The following is a 22,126-nucleotide window of genomic DNA, read 5'->3' on the forward strand; positions in this document are numbered from 1 at the left end:
ATTTGACACTATCAAAGTATTTAGCTCTTTTTACCTACTTTTGTAGTCATTTGTAATTCAGAACTGGGATCTACACATCTGTACAGTGACAGCTCTGAAGTTTACTGTTTTAATGTTATAAAGTGATGATGTCAGGTAGATATCATTCACCGAAAAGTCACTTGGGGCAATGAGCAATGAACTCCAAATAAAATGGACTGTTTTCACAACCCTGAGAGATTGACCTAGTTTTCAGGTTCTAATCCAAGTAACCATGTTAAAAAATAAATTGTTACCCGGCAATAATTCTCTTTGCAAAATGTGTTATGTTCATATTTATTCTATACTTTACAGTATTACAATAAATTATCTGAAAACATTTGTGTGTGAAATTGATTAGGAGCAGCAGGAAAAGTCCACGTTGTTGTTGTGTTTATGGCAAAACTTTATTCAGAATGGGTCTGAGTGGAAATACAAGAGTTTATATTTTTTTGTAAAAAAATATCACCAATAAATTTGTCAAACCACCTCAAAGCTCTTTTATCCACTTCACAGCAGCCACATAGCTGTTTCCTATCCCTGACAATAACGACTCAGTCCTGTCACACCAGTTAGTAATGTGGATATTGTGAATAAGCAGGTATGAACATAGCTAGTCCAAGAGTTTCTGTGGGTGAAGTAACGCAGGGAGGATTTAATGCTAATGCATTTGAATGTGGGTTAACAAGTCAGGTCTAGAGGCGGTGGTGGTATGGTATAAGCAGGGAAAAGTTGAGGCATGTGGACAGTTTATTGTTTGTCATCAGGGGCAGGGAGTTTCTCATGTGTGGGCTCCATGCCCCAGATCTCACGAGCGTACTGGGCAATGGTGCGATCGCTGGAGAACTTGCCACATCCAGCGATGTTGTAGATCACCTTCTTGGTCCATTCCTTGGGGTTCTGGTGTCAGAATGAAATGATTGACAAAAGATTAAAAAGATCACCTTATACAATTATTACCTCCGAGTGTTCCTTTAACGTAGTCTCACAAATTAAAGTCATGCTACACAATAGACGTCACTGAGTTTAAAGTTTAATCCGCCTGGGAGTTAAGGCTGGTTTTACAGTAGTTTAGCCAGTAATATACAGTGGGCACAGTGGGTGATGCTGGTAAACCTTATAAACCATTATTTGTTTATTTGTTTATGAACATACCTTATATAGAGCATTGACCTTCTCCTGGCATTTAATATAGTCTTCATAGTCAGCAAAGACCTTGAATCTGCAATTGATTAATAATAATAATATTAATAATAAACAGATCCATACAACAAGTATACAGTAAAACGTGTGGCATGCCTTGATATTTTTTTCTACCAGCACGCTAGTTTATCCACAATCTTATTTGTATGTGTGGATGCATGTGTGCGCCTCAGGCTGCTAATGTTAGATATGCCTTTACCTGTCATGATGCATCAGCATGTTGACAATTTCTTTAAACAGGTCAGGCTGCTTTGGGCTAAAAAAGCCTCCAGCAATCTGGTCAATAGCCTGTTTCAGCTCAGGCAGGCGGTTGTAGTACTCTTCAGCGTGGTATCTAAGCACGATCAAAAAAATGAATGATAAATACATTCAGAAAAACAGGAGCACAAACCTGCTGCTACAGCAACCAACAAGTTCATCTGCACAGAGGTACCACAAGAGGTTCCCCAAGGCCACACCTTTTAGAGTGGAAAGCTTTAGCTCATGTGGACAAAACTGTTGAGTCTGAGGGAACTGACAGTACAAGGAAGAAATCATTACCAAAATCTGTGTGAGACCGCAGAGCTGCTGGATTGTCAGAGCGCATGGATCTCACTGCGTTGACAGCGCAATGTCATGACAGTTGTACAGTCTTGGAGGTATTTCACCAAATGAATCTAACAGCAGGCAATGCACAGTGTTCTTATATGCAAAAAACTGTACATACTGTAGTGACATAGAAATATCAAGACAAGGATGAACATTTTTCATGTCTCCGCTTCCTTGGATTTGTCCCTGTGGGATTATGTCATGGTCAAATTGTTTTTGAGTTAGTGTTGGGACTTCCAGCTGTTTGTCTTCTTAATTCAATGTGAAAATAGTGTGATGAAGAAGAGGATAATGTCACTGCATTGGTTTTATTGCCCACGTAGAAAATATGTTGAAAGAGATTGTGGTTTATTCCTTACCCTCTCTTGTCAAGTGCGTCGACATCATCCACCCTCATGCCAAAGATGAAAAGATTCTCCTCTCCGGCCTCCTCGGCCATTTCAACATTGGCTCCATCCATGGTACCAATGGTTAGAGCGCCGTTCAACATGAACTTCATGTTGCCGGTGCCGGAGGCCTCAGTGCCAGCTGTGGAGATCTGCTCTGACAGGTCAGCTGCTGGGATGACTGGAAGATGACACAAGTAGAGGGTTGATGATACTCTTTAGAGTTTTGTGTTTGCGTTTTATGGTGAATCCTGACTGGGAACATCTTCAGAGGAGGAAGTTAACAGAATAGCAAGGAAAGAAGGGGTAGAAAGAGAATCACAGCAGTGATTTGGTCATTACTTTTCTCTGCCAGTGTGACTCTGTAGTTCTCCAAAAAGATGACTTTGAGACGGTCTCCAACCACGGGATCATTGTTGATCACTTCGCCAATAGCTGTGATGAGACGGATAATCATCTTGGCACTGTGGTATCCTGGAGCAGCCTGTGAGAAAGAGACAATGAAATAAATGATTTCCGATAAATTAATTGTGAATTGTTTGGGTGATTTTTATTAACTACAAACCTTTCCTCCGATCATGATGGTTCTTGGAGTCCATTGCTTGTTGGGTTCCTTCTTGATACCTGGCAAAGACGTCGAGACATTAAAGGACTGAGGTGTCCATGTAAGTTTGCATCAAACATTTTAACTCTGACACAGGTGCACTGTGAAAATGTCCTAAACCATTAAGACTTCTACTTACGGTTATAGTAGGTGATGATGTGCAGACAGTTGAGAAGCTGTCTCTTGTATTCATGGATTCTCTTCACTTGGACGTCAAACATGGAGTTGGGGTTAATCTTTACCTTGTAGTGCTCTTCCAAGTGTACAGCAAACTTCAACTTGTTTTCCTGCGTGTATAAAACATTGACTTAATTATATGAACCACAGTGAATTCGAGTGAATAGAACAGAAATCACAGGTAAAGACGCAACAACAGAAAATGCACTTGTAGATTTTCAGTATAGAGTGCACTTAGTGGTGCAAAATACGACCACAAAAGTGCTAATGGAGGCTTTGACACTGATGGCTGAGGGACAAACAGCTCTGCGGGTTGGCTCTCTAAAAACACCTTCTGTGACAAAAAACTCCATGAACAAATTGTGCATGGCTACTGGAACAGGCAGATTGCATATGTGCACATTTCCAATGGTGGAAAAGGAGCTTTAATTAGCATTTAATTTCCACATTCAGATTAATAATGCACAAGGTAATTAACAGACAAATTTACATTTTTTTATTGTGGGATACAACTTGAAAATTAATTGCCACCCAACAGTATACAGGGAATCTGCACATTAATGCATGTGTGTTTATAATATTATACATAACACATAGTATTCTGCATACTTGAAATATATTCTCATGCTAACTTTTGGACTTTACTCACCAGGGATTTTGCTACTGAGCAACAGTCAGGCAACAATTTTACTACAGTGGAAACAAAATAATGCACTAACTACTTTACCTGCTTCACTTTGGCCACATCACGAATGAAAGCCTCGTCATTGACAAACTTGAGGAGCTCCCTCAGCTGGTTAAGGTTACGAATGAAGTCCTCACCAATCCTCTAAATCAAATTTGAGACAAAGTGAATAAAATGCATTTATGTTTGGATTGTGAGGTATATTTAAATATTAGTGTTGTGCTGTTTATGTGTTTAAAACTCTGCTAACCTCTGCAATGACCTCAGCCAGCCCAGGGTTGCACATAACAAGCCAGCGACGAGGAGTGATGCCGTTGGTCTTGTTTTGGAACTTATGTGGCTCCATCTCATAGAAGTCCTTGAAACTGCAGACAGAACAAAGCACCACACCACACACTGTATGATGATGCAGCAGCCCATAAAAGCATTGAATATTTATGAAATAGATCCTATTACTGTACATGTTACACATTTTGTGGCCTGTTTGTGGTGTTAATCATGATTAACAACTGTAATATAGGGCATTACAGACAAACTAGTGCTTATTTTTGGGACATACATAGTAGCTTTGAGGATGTCAGAGTGTATCTGGGCCACGCCATTGACAGCATGGGAACCCACAATACACAAATGGGCCATGTTGATCCTCTTCTGTCCGCCCTCCTCAATGAGAGACATGCGGCACAGACGATCATTATCACCAGGATACTTAGCAGCAACTTTCTGCGAAATTAAAAACAACATGAGATAAAATGAGCTCATTCTGTAGGTTGTTTTTATTATTATTATTATTTTATGCTCTCTGAATCATATCATTGTTTTCATACATAATAAAGTAGGTCACCACAGTTATTCTAAAATAATATGAAATAATCGGGATCAGGGCACTTTCCATTAGTATGTGACTGAACGAATGAAATTGAAGTTTATTATTGTGAAACTCTGATGGAGCCACAAGTCATTAAACCTTCTCATCACTTTGTGTCAGAAATATTTATCATTATATTCAGCATGAACGTGGGAGTCCTGAATTCTGACAGATACTGCAATTAAGAGTCAATCAAAACCATTTTGTTCCTTTACATTGCAGCATTTATGTGCATATGCCAATCTTTAGTCATTCCTGGCATTTTAATAAGTTTTAATTATAGTCTCTTTCCTCAGGGGCCATCTAAAAATACAGAAATATAGTCAGAGAAAAGAGCACGCTTTCTGCTTTCTGCTTTCTGCTTTCTGCTTTTCCAACCTCGCATGTTTTTAATTTCATATTAGATTTATATTTTGCTCTGTAAAAGTTCTACGTTGGTTTTTGTCTTATCCAAATGTATTGATTGCACTGAGCTTTGACATGATGTACATTCCTTAGCTTGTACCCTGTGTTCAACCAGGCAGGTAAAAATACATAGAGATATGCTTGATATGACATCCTATTTGCTGACTTTATTACTATATTGGTTCTTAGAGAACAGTGTGTGTGTGCATGTGTGTGTTCCTGGCACGTACTGTCCACAGACATCACAGACATGAATATATGCTGCAATGTGAAGTACCAACCTCCAGGTGGCGGCGGTTGATCTCATAGACAATTTCCAAGTGACGGGGCAGCAGATGAGCAAACAGGTCAACTGGCCAGCGCTCCAAGGCCTCAGGAAGGACTGTGTGATTGGTGTAGGCACAGGTGCGGACACAGATGTCCCAGGCCTGAACACCAACAGGAGAGAATACATAAATATGTATTACTGTAGAAGAAATAATGAAAATAACAAAAGACATTGTAAGTAATATCTTTATCCCTGTTGAATTCTCATTGTGGTAGAGGCAATAGTTTATTGACTGTACTAAAATGACAATCATGAAGAAAAACAAGGTGATGATTATAATAAGAATGATTTAATAGTGGATTTTTGATAAAAAAAACTCTTTTACTTACATTTTCCCATGTTAGTTTCTCTTCATCAACCAGAACCCTCATCAGTTCAGGAATAGCCATGGCTGGGTGGGTGTCATTCAGCTGAATGGCAACCTGAATATGGAGAACGTTATTAAATGTCAGCTCAGAATTAGTAGTTGCCATAGTGTTCTCCTATTCTCGTAAGATACAATAAAACTCACCTACAACCTGTTCAACACACTGACATAGGGAATTTAACGAAGGCGCGGAGAGAACATCAGGGAGAGATCTTTTCATTTTTTGACAGAAACTATTTTGTTGAGTTTTTCACTTCACCTTGTCAGGTAGTTTGCTGAAGTCTGTGCGAGCAATCTCCCTGGAGCCAAACTTAGAGACCTTGAAACGGCGGATGATGTCTTGCAGGGTGGCAGACACAACAAAGTATTCCTGCTTCAGACGGAGCTCCTTTCCTTCAAAGAACTGGGGATAAAAACACATATTTGTTTGTTTCTGTTCATAAGGCACATCTGAATAGTTCCATATGCATTGAATATACAGTGGCCTTTTGCACATCAGTGACTGACACCGACTCGTGAACAAATATTTTAAGTTCAACAACTACTCGTGTGATTTGGGAAAAAGCAAAAATGCATATGTCTTTATCAATGGCAACCTGTCTCCTGAAAATATATTCAATGCAACCGAAACGCCATTATGTTTTTGCATTGAATGTAATCACTATGTTGTGACTTTTAAACTCACTTCTTTAAAATTTTAATACAGATGTTGTATACAAAGTGTTTTCCTCCATGAAGCTGGCCCATATTCTCTCTCTGATTTTAACCGAGTGCTGTGAGAAAAAAGTTGATTAACGTTAGAGACACTAGACTGGATGTTGATTAAGATCAGATGTCTTTAAGAAAACAATATTGGATGTTGTAGATCAGATATTAAGCTGTCCGAGTATCTTTAATCGATACATCAACATACTTGTCATTTATGTGGTCATCTGTCCAAAAAATCAAATGTTGGATGAAAAATAAAGGCGTAACTACCAGTTTGTTTAAGACAACATATCATCTTTCACTTGTGACACATTTCTCCTGTGGCGTCTAGACATCAGGGGCCAGACCCGCCCAGATCTCACTGTTGAGCAGTGCACAACATGATCAGTAATTCAGTCAGTAAACAAAATATATTTTTCTTCATATCCGCTAATAATGCTGCTCATACATGCTGCATCAAAGACAGGACTGCTCCTAACAGTCTTCCTTTTGTGTGCATGGGCCCGTCCGAGTTTGATGAATGATCATGTTGAACGCGCTTTTAATACAGAGCTGTTGGGCACGATCAGGATCAGGATCAGGATGGCCCCATGATGGTGTTGGCAGCTAATAATATCTAATGCTAATCGATCTGACATACGTCAAGACGTTATCGTAGCTGCTATGTTAGCCACCAGCGGCGGAGTAATAAGATCAATCAAAAGAACAGTTTATTAAAAGATAGATTTAGCACTTTGCCATTAGAACGAATTAGAGATTAAATGTTTGAGGACACACCAGCCGGAGGATTTTAACATCATTAAGCTGATAAGGGACAAAAAGCTGAGGTTGAATGCACTTGCCATGTTATCAATTGAAAACTAAACTAAAATTAATTCATGAATTCATTGGACTTTTACAGGAAAGTGGCTGACAAGTTTGCACACGTGAAAGAACAACTTTTTTATTTTTTTTTAAAGCAGTGTATTTTGCTTTATTGTTATGCACCGTTAAGCAATGGCTTCCCCTGCTGTGAACTACTATGATAGTGTTATTGATAATGTCACTCATGTTACTCCCAACCCATTAGATTAATGCTTGCTGGTGATTTAACTGATTTGTGTTTGGATCGACTACTTTGCATGTTCATGCTCATGTTTATTGTGCCCCAGAGACGGCACTGCATTCGTCAAATAGAGAAAAGGCAGATTATGACAAGTTAATCTTATGAGAAAGAAAGAAAAAAATCTATCTATTTATTGCAATATAATGTCAACCACAGTTTCTGCTCTAACGTGCACAGACATAAATTTCCAGACATGACTTGAATTACAACTTCAGGTCGATTGTTAACCTGCTAAACCCTTTTTCTTGGGCCTTCAGGGAGACCACACATGGTGTCCAGGTCTTTGGTTTGTCATGAAGGAGGAAGGTGGAGGGAAAAAAGCACACACAGTGGCTCTAGATGAAGTCAAAGGGAATTAAGTGGCTTCCAAATTATGGAAATCCAGCTCTTAGCAGAGTTAAGATAAGCCCTACACAGTCATACCAGAGCCATACAGTCTTATTGTTCAACATTCAGCCGTTTCCTCTAATTAGGTTTACACGTTTGTGGTCATCTCATGAGAGCAGTTCAGGCGGATTAAAATGTAATTTAGTTATATTTTCTTACATTGTCATTGGGATACAGCACACGAGAGATGTTTTCAGCCAAGTTTCTGTCCAAAACAGCCTGAATGTAGCCGCCAACATTGACTGCAAGAGAAAAAGTGCATAAACGCCTTTAGTTCCAGCTCATCTACATTTGACAGCTGTTGCATGGTTGAAGATGTTTGATCTCTGCCTGGGACATACAGTCTTTCAGGTTAAACTCGCAGGGTGCCTTCGCAGACCACAGCCTCATGGTGTTGACAACGTTGTTTCTGTAGCCAGGGATGGGGGTGTCATATGGTAGAGCCAACACCACCTGCAAATGTCATCATTGAAAGCAATAGACATTTGAAAAACAGCCCTGTATGATCCTAGGAAACATTTTAATGTGCATTTACTTTAGATTTTCACCTGAGTGTCAACCCATTTGACACCACCGGGCTGATGCTCAGTCCTGCCATAGAAATGCACCGGGCGCATGTACTCAGGACGCGCCTTCTCCCATGGGTTTCCATAGCGCAGCCAATCATCAGCCTCCTCAACCTGAATAATGATATACATTTATGTGGAGTGACAAAAACATTCATCAGGTGAGTGGCTCTCTGAAAGGAACCGGGCACAGAAAATGATAAGAAACATCAGGTCAGGAGAATGATCAAAGAAACTCATCCTGACCATGATTTAAGGTTGAAAAAGAAACATTAGCAGCTATTCCTGCAAACTGAAAAAAGGGCAAGGTTCAAAGGAACAGAAAGACAGCCAGAAGCATGAAAAATTAACATTTCTAACCTGCCAGCCATTGACAATTTTCTGATTGAAGATGCCAAATTCATAGCGAATTCCGTAGCCATAGGCAGCCAAACCTAATGAAGCCATGGAGTCCAGAAAACAGGCTGAACACCAGAGGCAGCATATGCAAAAAGAAAAAATAGTATATAATTAAGTAAATAATTCTTCATAATTGACGTGATTCAACAGCTTGTTTATTCATATATAAAGAGTGAAAAGATGCTCACCGGCAAGGCGACCCAGGCCTCCATTACCCAAACCAGCATCTTCCTCCATGTCCTCCAACTCCTCCATATCCAGACCCAACTAAAGAGGACAACAAATGAATGAAGCAGTGAATAAGATGCAATAGCTGCATGAAGACTTTTTACCACTGTATAAGGACTTACCTGGTATGTGGCCTCATCACAGGCATTCTCCAGTGCAAGGTTCACCATGGTGTTTTGAAGGGAACGGCCCATGTAGAACTCAAGTGAGATGTAGTACACACGCTATAGTTAAGGAAGAAACAGCCAAAGAAGAGACAGAGAATCATATTAAAACTAACAGAGTTATTTTTGTCTCATCAAATAAATGCATTAAAGAAATTAGAGAAGTTTCCACAGTAGCATGACGGCTGCAAATCTGGAACAAAAAAACATGTGGAATCATGTGCAAAATGCCACAACAACATCCACTACAGCCTGCAAAGGTAACCTTTAAGTTTCATGATTTAGTGTCATGGTTGGGAGGGCACTGAAATGTGCCACCTGAGCCTGTGTTTAGCCTTTGCCATTCAGTGTATTTTTTTTTTTCTCCTCTGACATGGAGGGGCAGACACAGGCTGAGGAGCGGAGGAGCACAGAAGAGAAGGCAGTTGGGGGACATACTGCTTTGGGTATTACATAACACCAACATTTTGGCCTGAGCAAAAATAGCTGTAGAGGTCGCTGTAAAGGTCAGCCTGAGTCTGATACTCTTTCATTGTGGAGTTTAAGTCTGGAGTGATGGGAGAAGCGGTTCAGATAGACATGTAAAATAATAATGAATACAACTGATAGGGTCATATCACGGAGTATCTCCTGAATTATACATAACAGCGTGTTTCAAGTCTTATCTGACTTCAGAGAAATCTTGTTGTAACAGTCTGTGCAGAATGTGATCATGGCAGAAATCATCATTTGAATTCTCTCCCTTCTCTCCTTCGAGTTCCCATTGAGACCTTTGAGACATTCACCTTTGACCTTTTTAGTCTAGAGCTCCAGAGCAAGGTCATATAGTTTGTTGCTCACATGGTTTCTGAGTTACAAGTTGCAACCCATCAGCATCTGATTAAGTAGTTTCTGAAAACCAGATTAATGGAATGAGTCAGTGTCCTGCTACTGAGTTCAATCAATAAGGGTTTTGGCACTTATTTAACAGATCAATAACCCTGCTGCGAAGCAGAGAAGCTGAAGAGTACAGGAAAACTTTTTGCACTTTTAAGAAAAGAAAAATTGCCCATTTATTCAGTATATTTATCAATGGTCATACATTTTTCCTGCTAAGTAAATGATATTGGAGATGGGTTCTGCTCTTTCCTCTGAACCTTTTATTGTAGCTGCACGTGTTTTTTTTTTTGACATTTTCAAGCAATAAATGTGGTGCGGTTTGCAATTTTGCTGCTTTATTCGGCTGACAGCAGCCTCCCATTGTTCTTTTAATGTTCTTTCTGTAGCTGTCTGTTAATAACACAGCAGTTACTGAAATAAAGCATCTATGCGACTGTCTTTATATGAACTCAGACGCCCTCTGAAGCATGTGCTCATATGACATGAGTAAAGGCTATGTGCTTCATGGTCAGACAGGATGGGAACAGAAGGTCACGGAGTGGTTTAGTGTTTCAACACGCTATAAGAAAGGGAGCATACCAGCAGAGTGCTAAGAAGCAGTGGCGAAGTTTAAATGTCATGACTTGGCATTACACTGACACCAGGTTGTTGAAAGTACAGTAGGTGAATATAAAGCCTGTGCTCTCAGTGGTAGAAAAAATATTTATATGCTTAAGTAAAAGTACCAATGGAAAAATGCTTCACTGGATGGTTTCAATACCAAACAAAACACACATGGTTGCCAGATCTTGGGTTTGACATGAAGGAGGACATAGGAAGCAGAAATCACACACAGTGGCCCCAACAAGAATCTAGTTATTCAGAAGGAGACACAAGCCAAAAAGGTTGGAACCACAGATCTGATAAGATTACCAATATTCTTTATGAAGAGTCAATAATAACCATAAACGTTAAAGAAATGCATGTATAAGTAGTGTAGAGATTATAATCTATAGCGTATTAAGTAGCAAAAAGATGTAAATACTCCAGAGAAGTCCATTAAATTGCACTAGAGGTATGACACAGAATACTAATGAAAACTCTATGAAGTACTTTCCTAAATGTCCTGAGGGTGTGAAGCATTTCTTCGATGAAATATTAAAACACCCTAAATTTCTGGATTACAGATACAAGATGTGACATTGTTTATACCTATACCTATACCTATAATTTTCACTTAGAATATTTAAAATAAAATTAAAAAGTGGTAAATGATGCCTCTTTGGTGCTTGGACTTACTTTCGGATCTTTCTCATAGTAGTGCTGCTGTGTTCTGATCCACCTGCCAATCAAGTGGTCCCGCACAGTGTGGGCAAGAGCGAAGTAGTAATCCCTTCTGGTCGCCACGTTTCTGTCCTTGACCAGTGTAAAGTGGAGATGCCTGTTGAAGTTTTGCTTGAGATCTGTAACATTTTCAACGCCAGCAAGGCCCCGCACTGAAATCTGTTTCCTTCTCTCGTGGTCAGACAAGGGCTTAGACATGGTGGCACAAGTTGGAGCAGCTCAGGGCTCTGACTCTGGAAGGATGTAAACAGTAAGACCGCAGGCACACACCACCAGGCGAAGACGCACAGCAAGAGAGGCACCCACACCACACGCTCAGGTTGAGCATTTTAAAGCCACGGCTATGAATATTAAGTAGTGGGGGAAGCACACTGTATATATTTGGGAAGTAAAGGGTGGGGCATTTGATGAGATAGAAGTTGTAACCTTTCAATTATTTCACGCACAAATAACTAAGAGGGGCATGTTGGATCCGTCATATGAGACTGGCAGATGTGCAGTACATGATACCTAGAGAGAATAATTTAATTTACAGTCTGCCTATAAACAGAAGAGGCTGAAAATGGTTTTACCAGATTTCAGTTTTCTTATCTCTGAAGCTGTCAACCTGATCAACAGGCTAAGAACAATATGAATTTCAAAGTCATGTGCTGTTTACCTTCTCTGTCATGCTTGGATAAAGGGTGTGCCATTCATGACGCTAGGATGATGAATGATTCAGAACTGTGCGTTATTATCATTCAAGTGATAGTGTCATGATAAAGTCACAAAATTATCTTTGTCTAGTTATATCTGTTACATGACTCAGTGTAGTGACACCAAACCCCTGTGTAATGTATTGTGATGTTGTAGGAGAAATGCATTATGATAATATCTGGCAGAGACAGTAGCTGACGTATTTCTTTCCCCAGAGTTGGCAAGAGGACCTCAGTCAGCAGATGGTGATATATTGGATTTTTTTTTTTTAATTGTGTTTTGTTACAGCTAAAAATCACTTCAAGTCTACTGATTTCATTATTGTAGGGTGACACTGTATTTAAAAGTTTCTTGATGAGCAGGCAGTTACTGGGTGTGTTGTGCGTCTGGCAATGCACAGTGCAGATACTGGATCAGGTGTCGTCAGCACCTTGGCCTGCGTTGAAACGTAAACAGTGGTATTATAATGTTTTACTATCCTACTGTATAACTTCACGACTGATGGAAGTAGTGTTACTGGACACAGATGGAAACCATCCAGACAGCAACCTGTTCAAGAGTTCTCCTCAAGAACCTGGGACAATAACAGACACAAAATCAGCTGCAGCAGAGCTACTAAAACCCGCTCTATTTTCAGTTATCGCTCCAGCTCGCCAAACTATCATCAAGTCTTGACCTTCTATAAATAGTAACTCTGACCCAGTCCCAAAGGCCATGATATTTGAAAGGCATATCTTGTTAATGTCAGTAAGAGCCGGCAGACAACACCAGTATATTACTGTGAGTCGGACTATGGCATCAGGAAGATGTCAGTGCTTACTAAGTTGCTCTCAGAGCGATGCCGCACTGCTTGGTTATCATTATTCTTGTTAAAAAGAGGGAGTTCTGCATTTACGCTGATATTGGTTAAAAGCTGGATGAAAGAGTGCTTGGTACTCAAGTGTCAAGATGTACTGGTTGGATTGCACTGCACTTTGAATTGATGTTGACAGTAAAAGTATTGCGAGTCAAATTGTCATGTCTTTCTAATCATTTCCTACTCCGCTGCACGATTGGACAAGCTACAAAAAATAAATACAAAGCATCCTGCTGTGAAAAAAACAGTAGAACAACAGCTAAATAGAAATCATATTACAGGAGGTGGTGGGAGCTGGCAGTTCCTTATAGCACCGCTTCATTTTGAAGAATTTACAACTTATCTCCATGCTATAAGTGTTGGAGAAGCCATTTCCTTTTATGTTCCTTTTATTGTCCCTATGTGCCAAAAGACCCCCAGAACAGAGGAACCATCACACAACAGATGACAGAGATTGAAGCTGGCGTGCCCCTGATTTGTCCATTATGATGAGCAAATTATGTTCTTACATGTCTACTGGCTGTTCTGTCAAATGCTACATCAGGCATTTCAAGATCCCAGTGAATGGATGCACTGCCTAATGGAAAGTAAAAAAAAAAAAGAAACATTATTCTCATTGTTATGGCAAATTTTCAACAATGATAAAACAAGCAGTCAAGCCAAAGAGACCAGTTCCATGTGCCAGCACAACGTGACCAGGTTGTTTTATTTATCTACAGCATCTGTCCACTTGTAGGTCTCCACATATAATCAGGAAATACACATAAAGGTTTAGTGTCTTTAATTTTTCACTCTATTTTAATCCCTAAGGAACAACAACAAGTCAGGCAGCTCCGATTTGAATAATGGGCCAACAGTAACCACGGTTATAAGGTGATGTGTTGCAGATATTAAAAAGGATGCAGAGACAACTGATAGACAGAGCCTGATAAGAGCAAATGAGGCCGCGAGCCGCACCAGTAACGTTCACGCTGTTTTATCGCACTCCTTCTCTATGAGACTACAAAAAGTTGGCAAGCAAAGACAGATAGGAAGAAATAAGTGACTTACTTTCAGTGTGCAGGTGCAGCAGAGGGAAAACTGAGAGAGACAGATCATTCATGCTGATATTAGACAGTTTCATAGCAGGGATTTTTAGCTATTAAGATCGCTGCTGTTGAGAGTTTGATGGTTTAAATTTTGGCACTAAACAACAAAACGGGAGACTGACTTTCAACAACAAAACGACCCTTCACCCAGTCGTGTGCGTCTCTGAAAACGTTCTGAATCCTTTTCATAACCATTAAAATTGTTTCTCTGCTCATTTTTTTTTTTCTTTCTTCATGTTTTTTTGTTGGTGTTTATTAGTTGGTTAATTCGGGCCTTTGCAGGTGAACGCACAGCAGGATTCAGGAGTGATAGGAATGATTCCAGAAGAAGCAGAGCTTGAAGAAAATAGAAATGAGACGTGTCGTACAAAAAAGTGGGGATGTGAACTCACTGACGTTTCATTAGTTCAATACACTGACAAACTAATATAAAGGGAGAACTTGCAGTTCATGTTTAAGAAGGCCACAATGCAATTCAATTCAATTCACAGTTTACACCAGACTGAATGTAGTATATTTAACACTAAGTGCCAGTTAAAATGTCTCTTTTGTGTTTTGATAGGTTTCACTTGTCTACATTCAACAAAAACAGTCTGCTGCTGCCCACACATGCTGTATAGTGCGCGGCAGCTAAGCAGCCAGACAATTTCAAAAGCTCAAGTTGATCTGGCTCTAATTCTCCTTTCTCTTCACTCTCTTGCCTCATTCACACGTTCATTCCCAGACATGCACATTGTTGCACAGTCTGTTGGTGGAAAAACTGTTTGCCTGAAGATAATGAGCTTCTTTATTTACATCTCACCACCAAAAGTTATGGACGTTAAGTATTACATCCACTAGCTGGCACGCAGTCATTTCTGCAATCTGCAATCTTGTAATTTCATTCAAATGAACTGAATTTAATTAGTTAAATATATGTATATGCTGCCAAACCAACATCTGAGCCTGTTCATTTTTATAAGCATAATGCATCTCCAGCTTCACTGCAATGGTTTCAGAGAGACGAGTTTTAGTGCTGTATGTGTGTCAATGCAATTTTATCTCTAATGGTGTAAAGAATTGCATTGAAGTCTGTGAGCTGGTTCACATGAGGCCAGCACAGGCAGAATACTGTCACCTGGTGGTGAAGCTGTAGCTGTAACCACCAGGTTTGGGTTTCAATAACAACAGACTGGTGGGAACACACAGTACTAGCTACTGCACCTGTGAGGGGTGAACATCATCAGCTAATTAAACACATTAACTAATTACCACGATAAGAGAGCCATTAACTAATAAAGGGGCACTCCACCAATTTTACACATGAATTTTGGTTGACTCATCACAAGGAGTACTAATCAGCCTGTGAAAACAGATGACTAATGTCTCATGTGGCTGTCAGGGAGCTTTCTAGTAAAAGATGTATAAAAGATGTGAAATGAAAAGCAGTTTTGAATTCTATGGGAAGTGTATCCTTTTGTTTTGTTTTGTTTTTTAGCTTAATCCACAGTAGGCACTAAAATGTAGGATCTCCTGGCCTCGACCGCTTCAATTTATTCCATTCAGTTTTAGTGTCTCTCTTGTAATTCCCCCTTATTCACTTAACTTGAAACTAATTTGTAATTGATTAAATAACACGACAACCAGAGAGTCGTCATGCACATTTTGTACAAAAAAAGTACAAAAAACTTTATTTTTTATCTGAGACCTGTGTGGGTGTGTACATACTATGCTTTCCTCACTTTCCTGTTGCACACGTTAAGGCAGAATATCATACACCTTTATATTTGAGAAATGATCCAATGAGACTAAATGATTGCAAACACCTGCATGGGTGAGCCTCACTAATAAACTTTGTGTAACACACAGATGCAAAACATTGGGATTGAGGATATTATTAAATTAAATTGTTCTAAAATCTGCTAATAGAGCAGTTCTGCTCTGGCCAATAGACATTTTTTACTGCAGATTTTTTTGTCTTGTCACTGCAGGAAAAGCACAGGTGTTACTAATAACATGAACGACTCACAAATGTCCCAGTAAGCCGTGACAATGTGACAGTGAACCAGCATTCACAAAACCAGCAGCTTGACTGTGAAGCAGCTAATAAGAACTCGTATTATTATTTACACCTGTGAGATGTCAAGATGTCTGCAGGCCCATTTTTATTTTTTATACTATGAAGTTATATGGTTGCAAATCGTCATACTGTATTTCCAATACAATATAGAGGAGTCAATGCGAATATAAGCTGTACAGTGTTTGACTTACTCCACCACAAGGTAGGTAGGATTATCACAATAGAGACAACATTAAGCTAAATAACTGATCATTCATTGATATTTCAAGCATGTCAGATCATTAACAGGCTTGAGCTTTTATGCGTTTACTTGCACTGCACTTATGATGTGTGTATTTTACCTGTATCTTTTGAGTGTCACTTAATCGTACTGAGCAAATTGCTTGCATTGTATGAAGAGAGCTCCACCGGCCACAGGAATGTTGTCAGTATGTGTATCTGAAGTGTTCTTGAGATCCGAAAAGACTAACTTGAAGTTTGCTGCTGAATCTCAGAAAGCAGATTCAATAATGCGCAGGCTTTATTTGAGTCCTGAGGGGTTTCTCATAATCCAGAAGTTGCTCTGTATTTTATTGCAGTTGTGGATGTGTATCCGTCTGCACAACAGACAAGAACAGCAATTTTCTCGCCGAGGCCACGTAGCTTTGCTGAACCTCAGACTAGAACAAAAATCAATAATTGCCTTGGAAGGGTCACTAAGACACGCACACACACACACACGTGCACACACGTCTGTTTGGTAAGGTGTTGTAAGTGCAGACACACCACAGATGTTAACAATAAAAGCTTGTGGTCAGAGTATTATTAATGTGTCCCAAATGCAGGGACAGGAAGATAACAGCTGGGTCATGAAACCTAATTATGATTTAGTGCAGGGGTCACTAACAGGCGGACCGCGGTCCGGATCCGGACCCAGAAGCTGTCCAATACGGACCCGGAGCTACAGACCAAACCGAACGTTTTGATTCCAAATCTAGCGGGACACGTTAATTTTAAATAGGCGCAGCTATTGCGATCGTTACGGTAGTTAATTAGTGGACGCGAGAAAGCATTGGCAAATTGAATGCGAGTTAAGCGATCCCACGTGACTTCACTTAGCCAATCGATTCTGTGGATCGTAGGCAGTAAAATTAGCGACTCAACAGTAAATGAGAGGAAGTTCAAGGTTGGAAAAAAATTAATAAAGAAAGAGACAGAGAGGAGAGATCCAGACGACAGAGAGGAGAGAGACAGACGACAGAGAGGAGAGAGACAGACGACAGAGAGGAGAGAGATACAGACGACAGAGAGGAGAGAGATACAGACGACAGAGAGGAGAGAGGGAGAGAGACAGACGACAGAGAGGAGAGAGACAGACGACAGAGAGGAGAGATACAGACGACAGAGAGGAGAGATACAGACGACAGAGAGGAGAAATATAGACGACAGAGAGGAGAAATATAGACGACAGAGAGGAGAAATACAGACGACAGAGAGGAGAGAGATACAGACGACAGAGGAGAAAGTTGATAAAAGGACAGTGAGACTGAGAAAGGAAGAGGTAAATATAAAAATGTCCAAAAAGAAAAAAGTGGACAGTAAAGAGTTTTTAATCCACAATAGACAGACTCCTTTCTGTTCATATTACCCACTGGGAACAGTAAACCAGTGTGTCTGATATGTTCAAAAACTGTGGCTCTTATTAAAAGTGCCAATGTCAAACGACATTATGAGACAAAACACAAAGGTTTTGAACACACATACCCACTCAAATCTGAAGTGGGATCACAGAAAGTTGCTAGTCTCAGAGCCCAGTTTGACCAGTCCACCAGGATCTTGAGCCACATGCTCAGTTTGATGTTACATAACAATAAATTCGTCAAAAGGTTTTTGAATTGTACTGAATTAATTTGATTTGACAGTCAAGTATTGATTACACGCAGGCTACTTAATAATATATCACAGTATATAGTTAAACATTATAATCTTCTGGACCTTTGCTTCCAAAAATATTGCGTAACCGGACCTCTTTAAATTTTAGTTGAATACCCCTGATTTAGTGCATTCAAGTAAAACACACTTCTCTGTTCTGTATTCTCTTTACACTTGTTGATGCTTCATTGCACAATAGTTCTGCTTGGCAGATTGTGTTTAAAAACACACCATATATATATATATATATTTATATATTTGCCTCACGTCATACAGCAACATTTTAGCAGCTCTGTGCATCCTGCATCCCAAAAGCCTTATAATGGCAGTGTTAACATGGTGATGTGTGGAAGTTACTGTTCAGCAGCTCACTTTAAAATGTGAGTTTTATCCTCTGGGAGGCCATGGATATCCGTACAACACGACAATCCATTACCAGTTCAACAGTAATAGTCCAAAGTGGAGGAACGGCAGAACTTTGGCATCCATTGAACCATTTTGCTTGGGGGAAAGGTGTTTGCTCAGTGTATCTGATGCATTTATGTCCACTGCATGTTTTATGTGTGATGATTGTTGATAGACATTAGCTTAAGTTAATAAAAATCTCTAACAATGTATTACACACACATTTACTGTCCGATGCTGTTACTGTTCTTCTGGTTCGACGTGCTACACTTATAGAAAAACCCCCACAAGGTTGTCTTTTCAGTCATGTTGGGATGAATGCACATTACTCCCATAGGTGTTAAATTATAAATATGTGTATAGTTTAGATTTTTAGCAAGTGATGATTTTGACATGTAGATGTAAAAGTATTCAACCCCATTTGCTCGCTCAGGCTGAACTGTAGGCGAGCGAAAACATTTCAGAACACATTCATTATTCATACGTCATCCGCAGATTCAAGAATGCTTTGATTTTGTCTCTCCTGCAAGGAAACCTTAGACCAAAAGCAACTCACCTTAACAGGCATTTAGGGTTTGGTACAGTTGATGGGTCGTGTGTCACTAATGAACTAGATATTCTAATATGATTTTGCAGCAGAACCAACTCATCAACACTTTAATGCCTGGTATAGTACGTTAAATGTAATCTATTTGCAGTGTTTCTGGAACATCTCTGACCATCTGACTTTTGTAGCAGTCTTAATTACTAAAATACACACGTACCTAAATAATCCAGAAAATTGACTCTAGCGTGACTAAGTTAAATGTATGTTCTCAAGCTCCAGGCTACATCCTAAACGCTCTCGTCTTAATTCCTGCATTTTCATATAGAACTGTCTTGTTTTAACACATTTTTATTCATTTCTTGTTTTTATTTTTTTGTTTTGTTTTGTTTTTTCGTCCGTTGATTTGTTACATTACTCATTTTCGCATGCTTTTATGTAAATAAGACAAAGTTACCTGCCTTGTGTTATAATTAAGAGTTTAGGCAGACATTGTGAAAACAACACGTGAGGGCTGCACCTCATTTTTTGTTATGGCTAAATTTTCACATTTCCTGTTTTATATTACCACGTTTTGTAAAATTCAACAAGAAATCCAAAACTAATTAAATAAAATGTTAAAAACAGATCAACAACATGGAAACAGATTAAAATGTTCTTTAATGGCATTTTCTCTGTACAGTCAGACTTCGGGGGGCGGGGGGGGGGCACATATGACTCATAGACAAATGATGTCTTCAGAAACATGGGAAGTTTTTCTTACAGCATCTCAGCAGCTGGTCAGATTGTGCCATGTGCCTTGCTGGAGGACACTTCGGCAGCATGAAGGGATGGGCAGGGTGGGGTTGATGACTGTGTATGTGTGTGTGTGTGTGGGGGGGGGGGGGGGGGGACAATGTGTCTTCCCACTGGGTCACCCGCCTGCTGCTTTTAAATAAGATGCCACTCCTATGTTGAGATGTTGTTGTTGTTGTTGTTTTTTCTAATATGATACTTGATGATGGGAACAGCTCGACCACTCCAGGTTACGGACCTGTGGTTGAACGCTGTTTCATCCTCCATGGCAACGCTGCTGTTAGTTTGATGGGGAGCAGGATTGGTCAACAGCAGCTGACCGCGCCCTCAACCCATATATGCTACCTACCAAACTATTACCATCAAGTGTCGGGGGGATGACGGCTCCGCTGCTGCTGCTGCTGCTGCTGCTGCTGCTGCTCTCGGTGCGGCGGAGGAGAGAGAGCATCTTTGTCTGTACGGAGGAGCTTTGGGCTTCCCTGCCTCGACACAGCAACATCTAAAGATAAGAAGACTATCCTTCCTGAAGACAGAGGTCGCAAATTCATCTGCCGCATTCATCTCTGTTCAATTTAGGGTGTTTTTTTTTCTCCCACCCTTTCCCTTTTGTGTTTATGTGTTGCCGGGCTGGAATAATCAAACCATCGCTCCATCCATGTGTCGGATCGCTGGATGATGCACAGGTAAATGACACTGCACACCTCCTACACAGAGACGACCTTATGGACGGTGGTAATTAGCTTTAAAGCGTGCTGCAGCAGAAAGCTACAAGATAAGCCCGGTGGCTTTATCTGTGCGTATGTGAGTGTGCTTTTCAATGTCAGCGGTCCGGGATTGTTTGGATTTCAAATCGGGGATGTTAGGCTGCCGCTCACCAATTATTGGCACTTCACTTAGGGAGGTCTGTTTTTTGGAGGGTGGGGGGAGAGAGATTTCCACTTAATATACCCAGAGATAATGAAATTTCAAAAAAGCCTCCTTTGTGCTCAGTGTTTACAGTCACTTGAGGTGGGTGGTGGAGAGGTAAATGCTTTCCAAATTCAACACGGTTGCGGATGAGGTCGCCTAATTGCGTGCCGGAAGACATGCCCTGTGGTTTGGCTACAGCACGTACAGTGGTGGCTTTTTCCTTTTCAATAAAGACTGCAGCCCCGGCAGATATGCAGACATGCAGACACCAGCTGCACAACCTATTGTTTGATTTCACCAGATCCCACATGCCCGGGTTGACTACATATGAATTTTTTAAATAGATAAAAGTGAACTTGAGGTGGTCTTTGAGTCATGCAGCATTCAGGGCCCTTGCCTCTGAGATGCTCGAGGTAGCCTATTTATTATTGAAAGGGATTTCATGTTCAGTGCCAAAGGACTGGCCAGTTTAAAGATAGGAAGGAGACAGACAAGGGAAAGAGTAGATGAGTCAAGGAGCAGTCACAGCATCAGCAACAAAAAGGCAGGTTCGCCATCAGCTCTCCATGTTATGTTTGAAAATCAGAGGACAGCTGGAGAGGAAAAGGTTTCTTACCTGTGTGATGAGATAATGTTTCTTAAAACCTTCAGCTCAGCACCCCCCCCCCCCCTCCATAGGAAGCTGCTGCCGCCGCCATACAGCAGCTTATATGGCACCAGTTCAGCAGGGTTGACCACCGAGGAGGTGGCGTGGTTCACATTAACGCTCCAAAATACAAGATGTTTTTATAGAAAGGCACAAATGGCAGCCAGTCCTGCACGCTAATATACAAGTGGGTGAATGGAAATGAGCAGGAAAAGGCAGTTTAGGCTACTTAATCACTGGCTATTGTTCGTGGATTGCAGAAAGTTGTGTATTGTGGAATTTTTAGTGTTATTATTTCGCTCGGGGACGTGCTTGTTCTGTTTTTTGTTTTTGTTTTTTTGAGCATCTTCGGTGCTGTCGGTTGAATTGACAGTGACTCTAGAGGCCCACCGCCTGATAGTCCCCACAATAATTTGTCATGAAAGAAAGGAGGTGCCGGAGAGTCTGAGCTACACCCCTGTCCACGTTGCGTACATACTGCTGCCCTTCCTGTGTGTCCTGTGAACCTATTTGCTTTGCAAATTCAACTCCAACAGTAACGCAACATGTTTTGTCGCTGAGTTCCCTGAGTGAGGAAGGTGAAGTCTATCTATTTACACAAGAGGCAACAACACTACTATCTCAGGTTTCCTTTTCACCTGAATTAGATGATCACCTCTGCTTAGCTACTGTTGCACACCGTCCTCCAGCACCTCACCTGTGGATAGCACTTAAGTGGCGTGTCTCCGATCTGTTGCACGTTTTCTCATTAACATTAACTGTTTGGATGCACTCTTAAATCCCTGCTGTTTACTTATTTAAGTGCTCCAGCATTCCTTAGTAAGTAAGC

At 40.4% G+C, this 22,126-nt stretch overlaps 2 protein-coding genes across 4 annotated transcripts in view; one reads left to right on the forward strand and one right to left on the reverse strand.

Moving 5' to 3' along the window:
• Nucleotides 1-480: 480 nt before the first annotated feature.
• pygma (phosphorylase, glycogen, muscle A) lies at nt 481-11,685 on the reverse strand. The gene is made up of 20 exons (XM_026373475.1): nt 11,344-11,685; nt 9,145-9,246; nt 8,983-9,061; nt 8,756-8,859; nt 8,378-8,509; nt 8,171-8,282; nt 7,989-8,071; nt 5,889-6,032; nt 5,592-5,684; nt 5,216-5,362; nt 4,221-4,384; nt 3,912-4,026; nt 3,704-3,805; nt 2,939-3,086; nt 2,761-2,819; nt 2,538-2,679; nt 2,169-2,376; nt 1,421-1,555; nt 1,174-1,240; nt 481-918 (listed from the first exon to the last, which is right to left on the reverse strand). The coding sequence occupies exons 1-20, from the start codon at nt 11,584-11,586 to the stop codon at nt 769-771; spliced, it is 2,529 nt and encodes an 842-aa protein (XP_026229260.1). The 5' UTR covers nt 11,587-11,685; the 3' UTR covers nt 481-768.
• Nucleotides 11,686-20,333: 8,648 nt separating this feature from the next.
• Nucleotides 20,334-22,126, forward strand: part of nrxn2a (neurexin 2a) — a 98,881-nt gene continuing 97,088 nt past the window's right edge. For all 3 annotated transcript variants that reach the window (XM_033326347.1, XM_026369843.2, XM_026369842.2), the window contains exon 1: nt 20,334-20,425. The gene's annotated coding sequence lies outside the window, so the exon portion shown is untranslated. The remainder of the gene's footprint in view (nt 20,426-22,126) is intronic.

Source organism: Anabas testudineus, chromosome 14 (genome assembly GCF_900324465.2).
Source record: "Anabas testudineus chromosome 14, fAnaTes1.2, whole genome shotgun sequence".
Classification (NCBI taxonomy): Eukaryota; Metazoa; Chordata; class Actinopteri; order Anabantiformes; family Anabantidae; genus Anabas; species Anabas testudineus.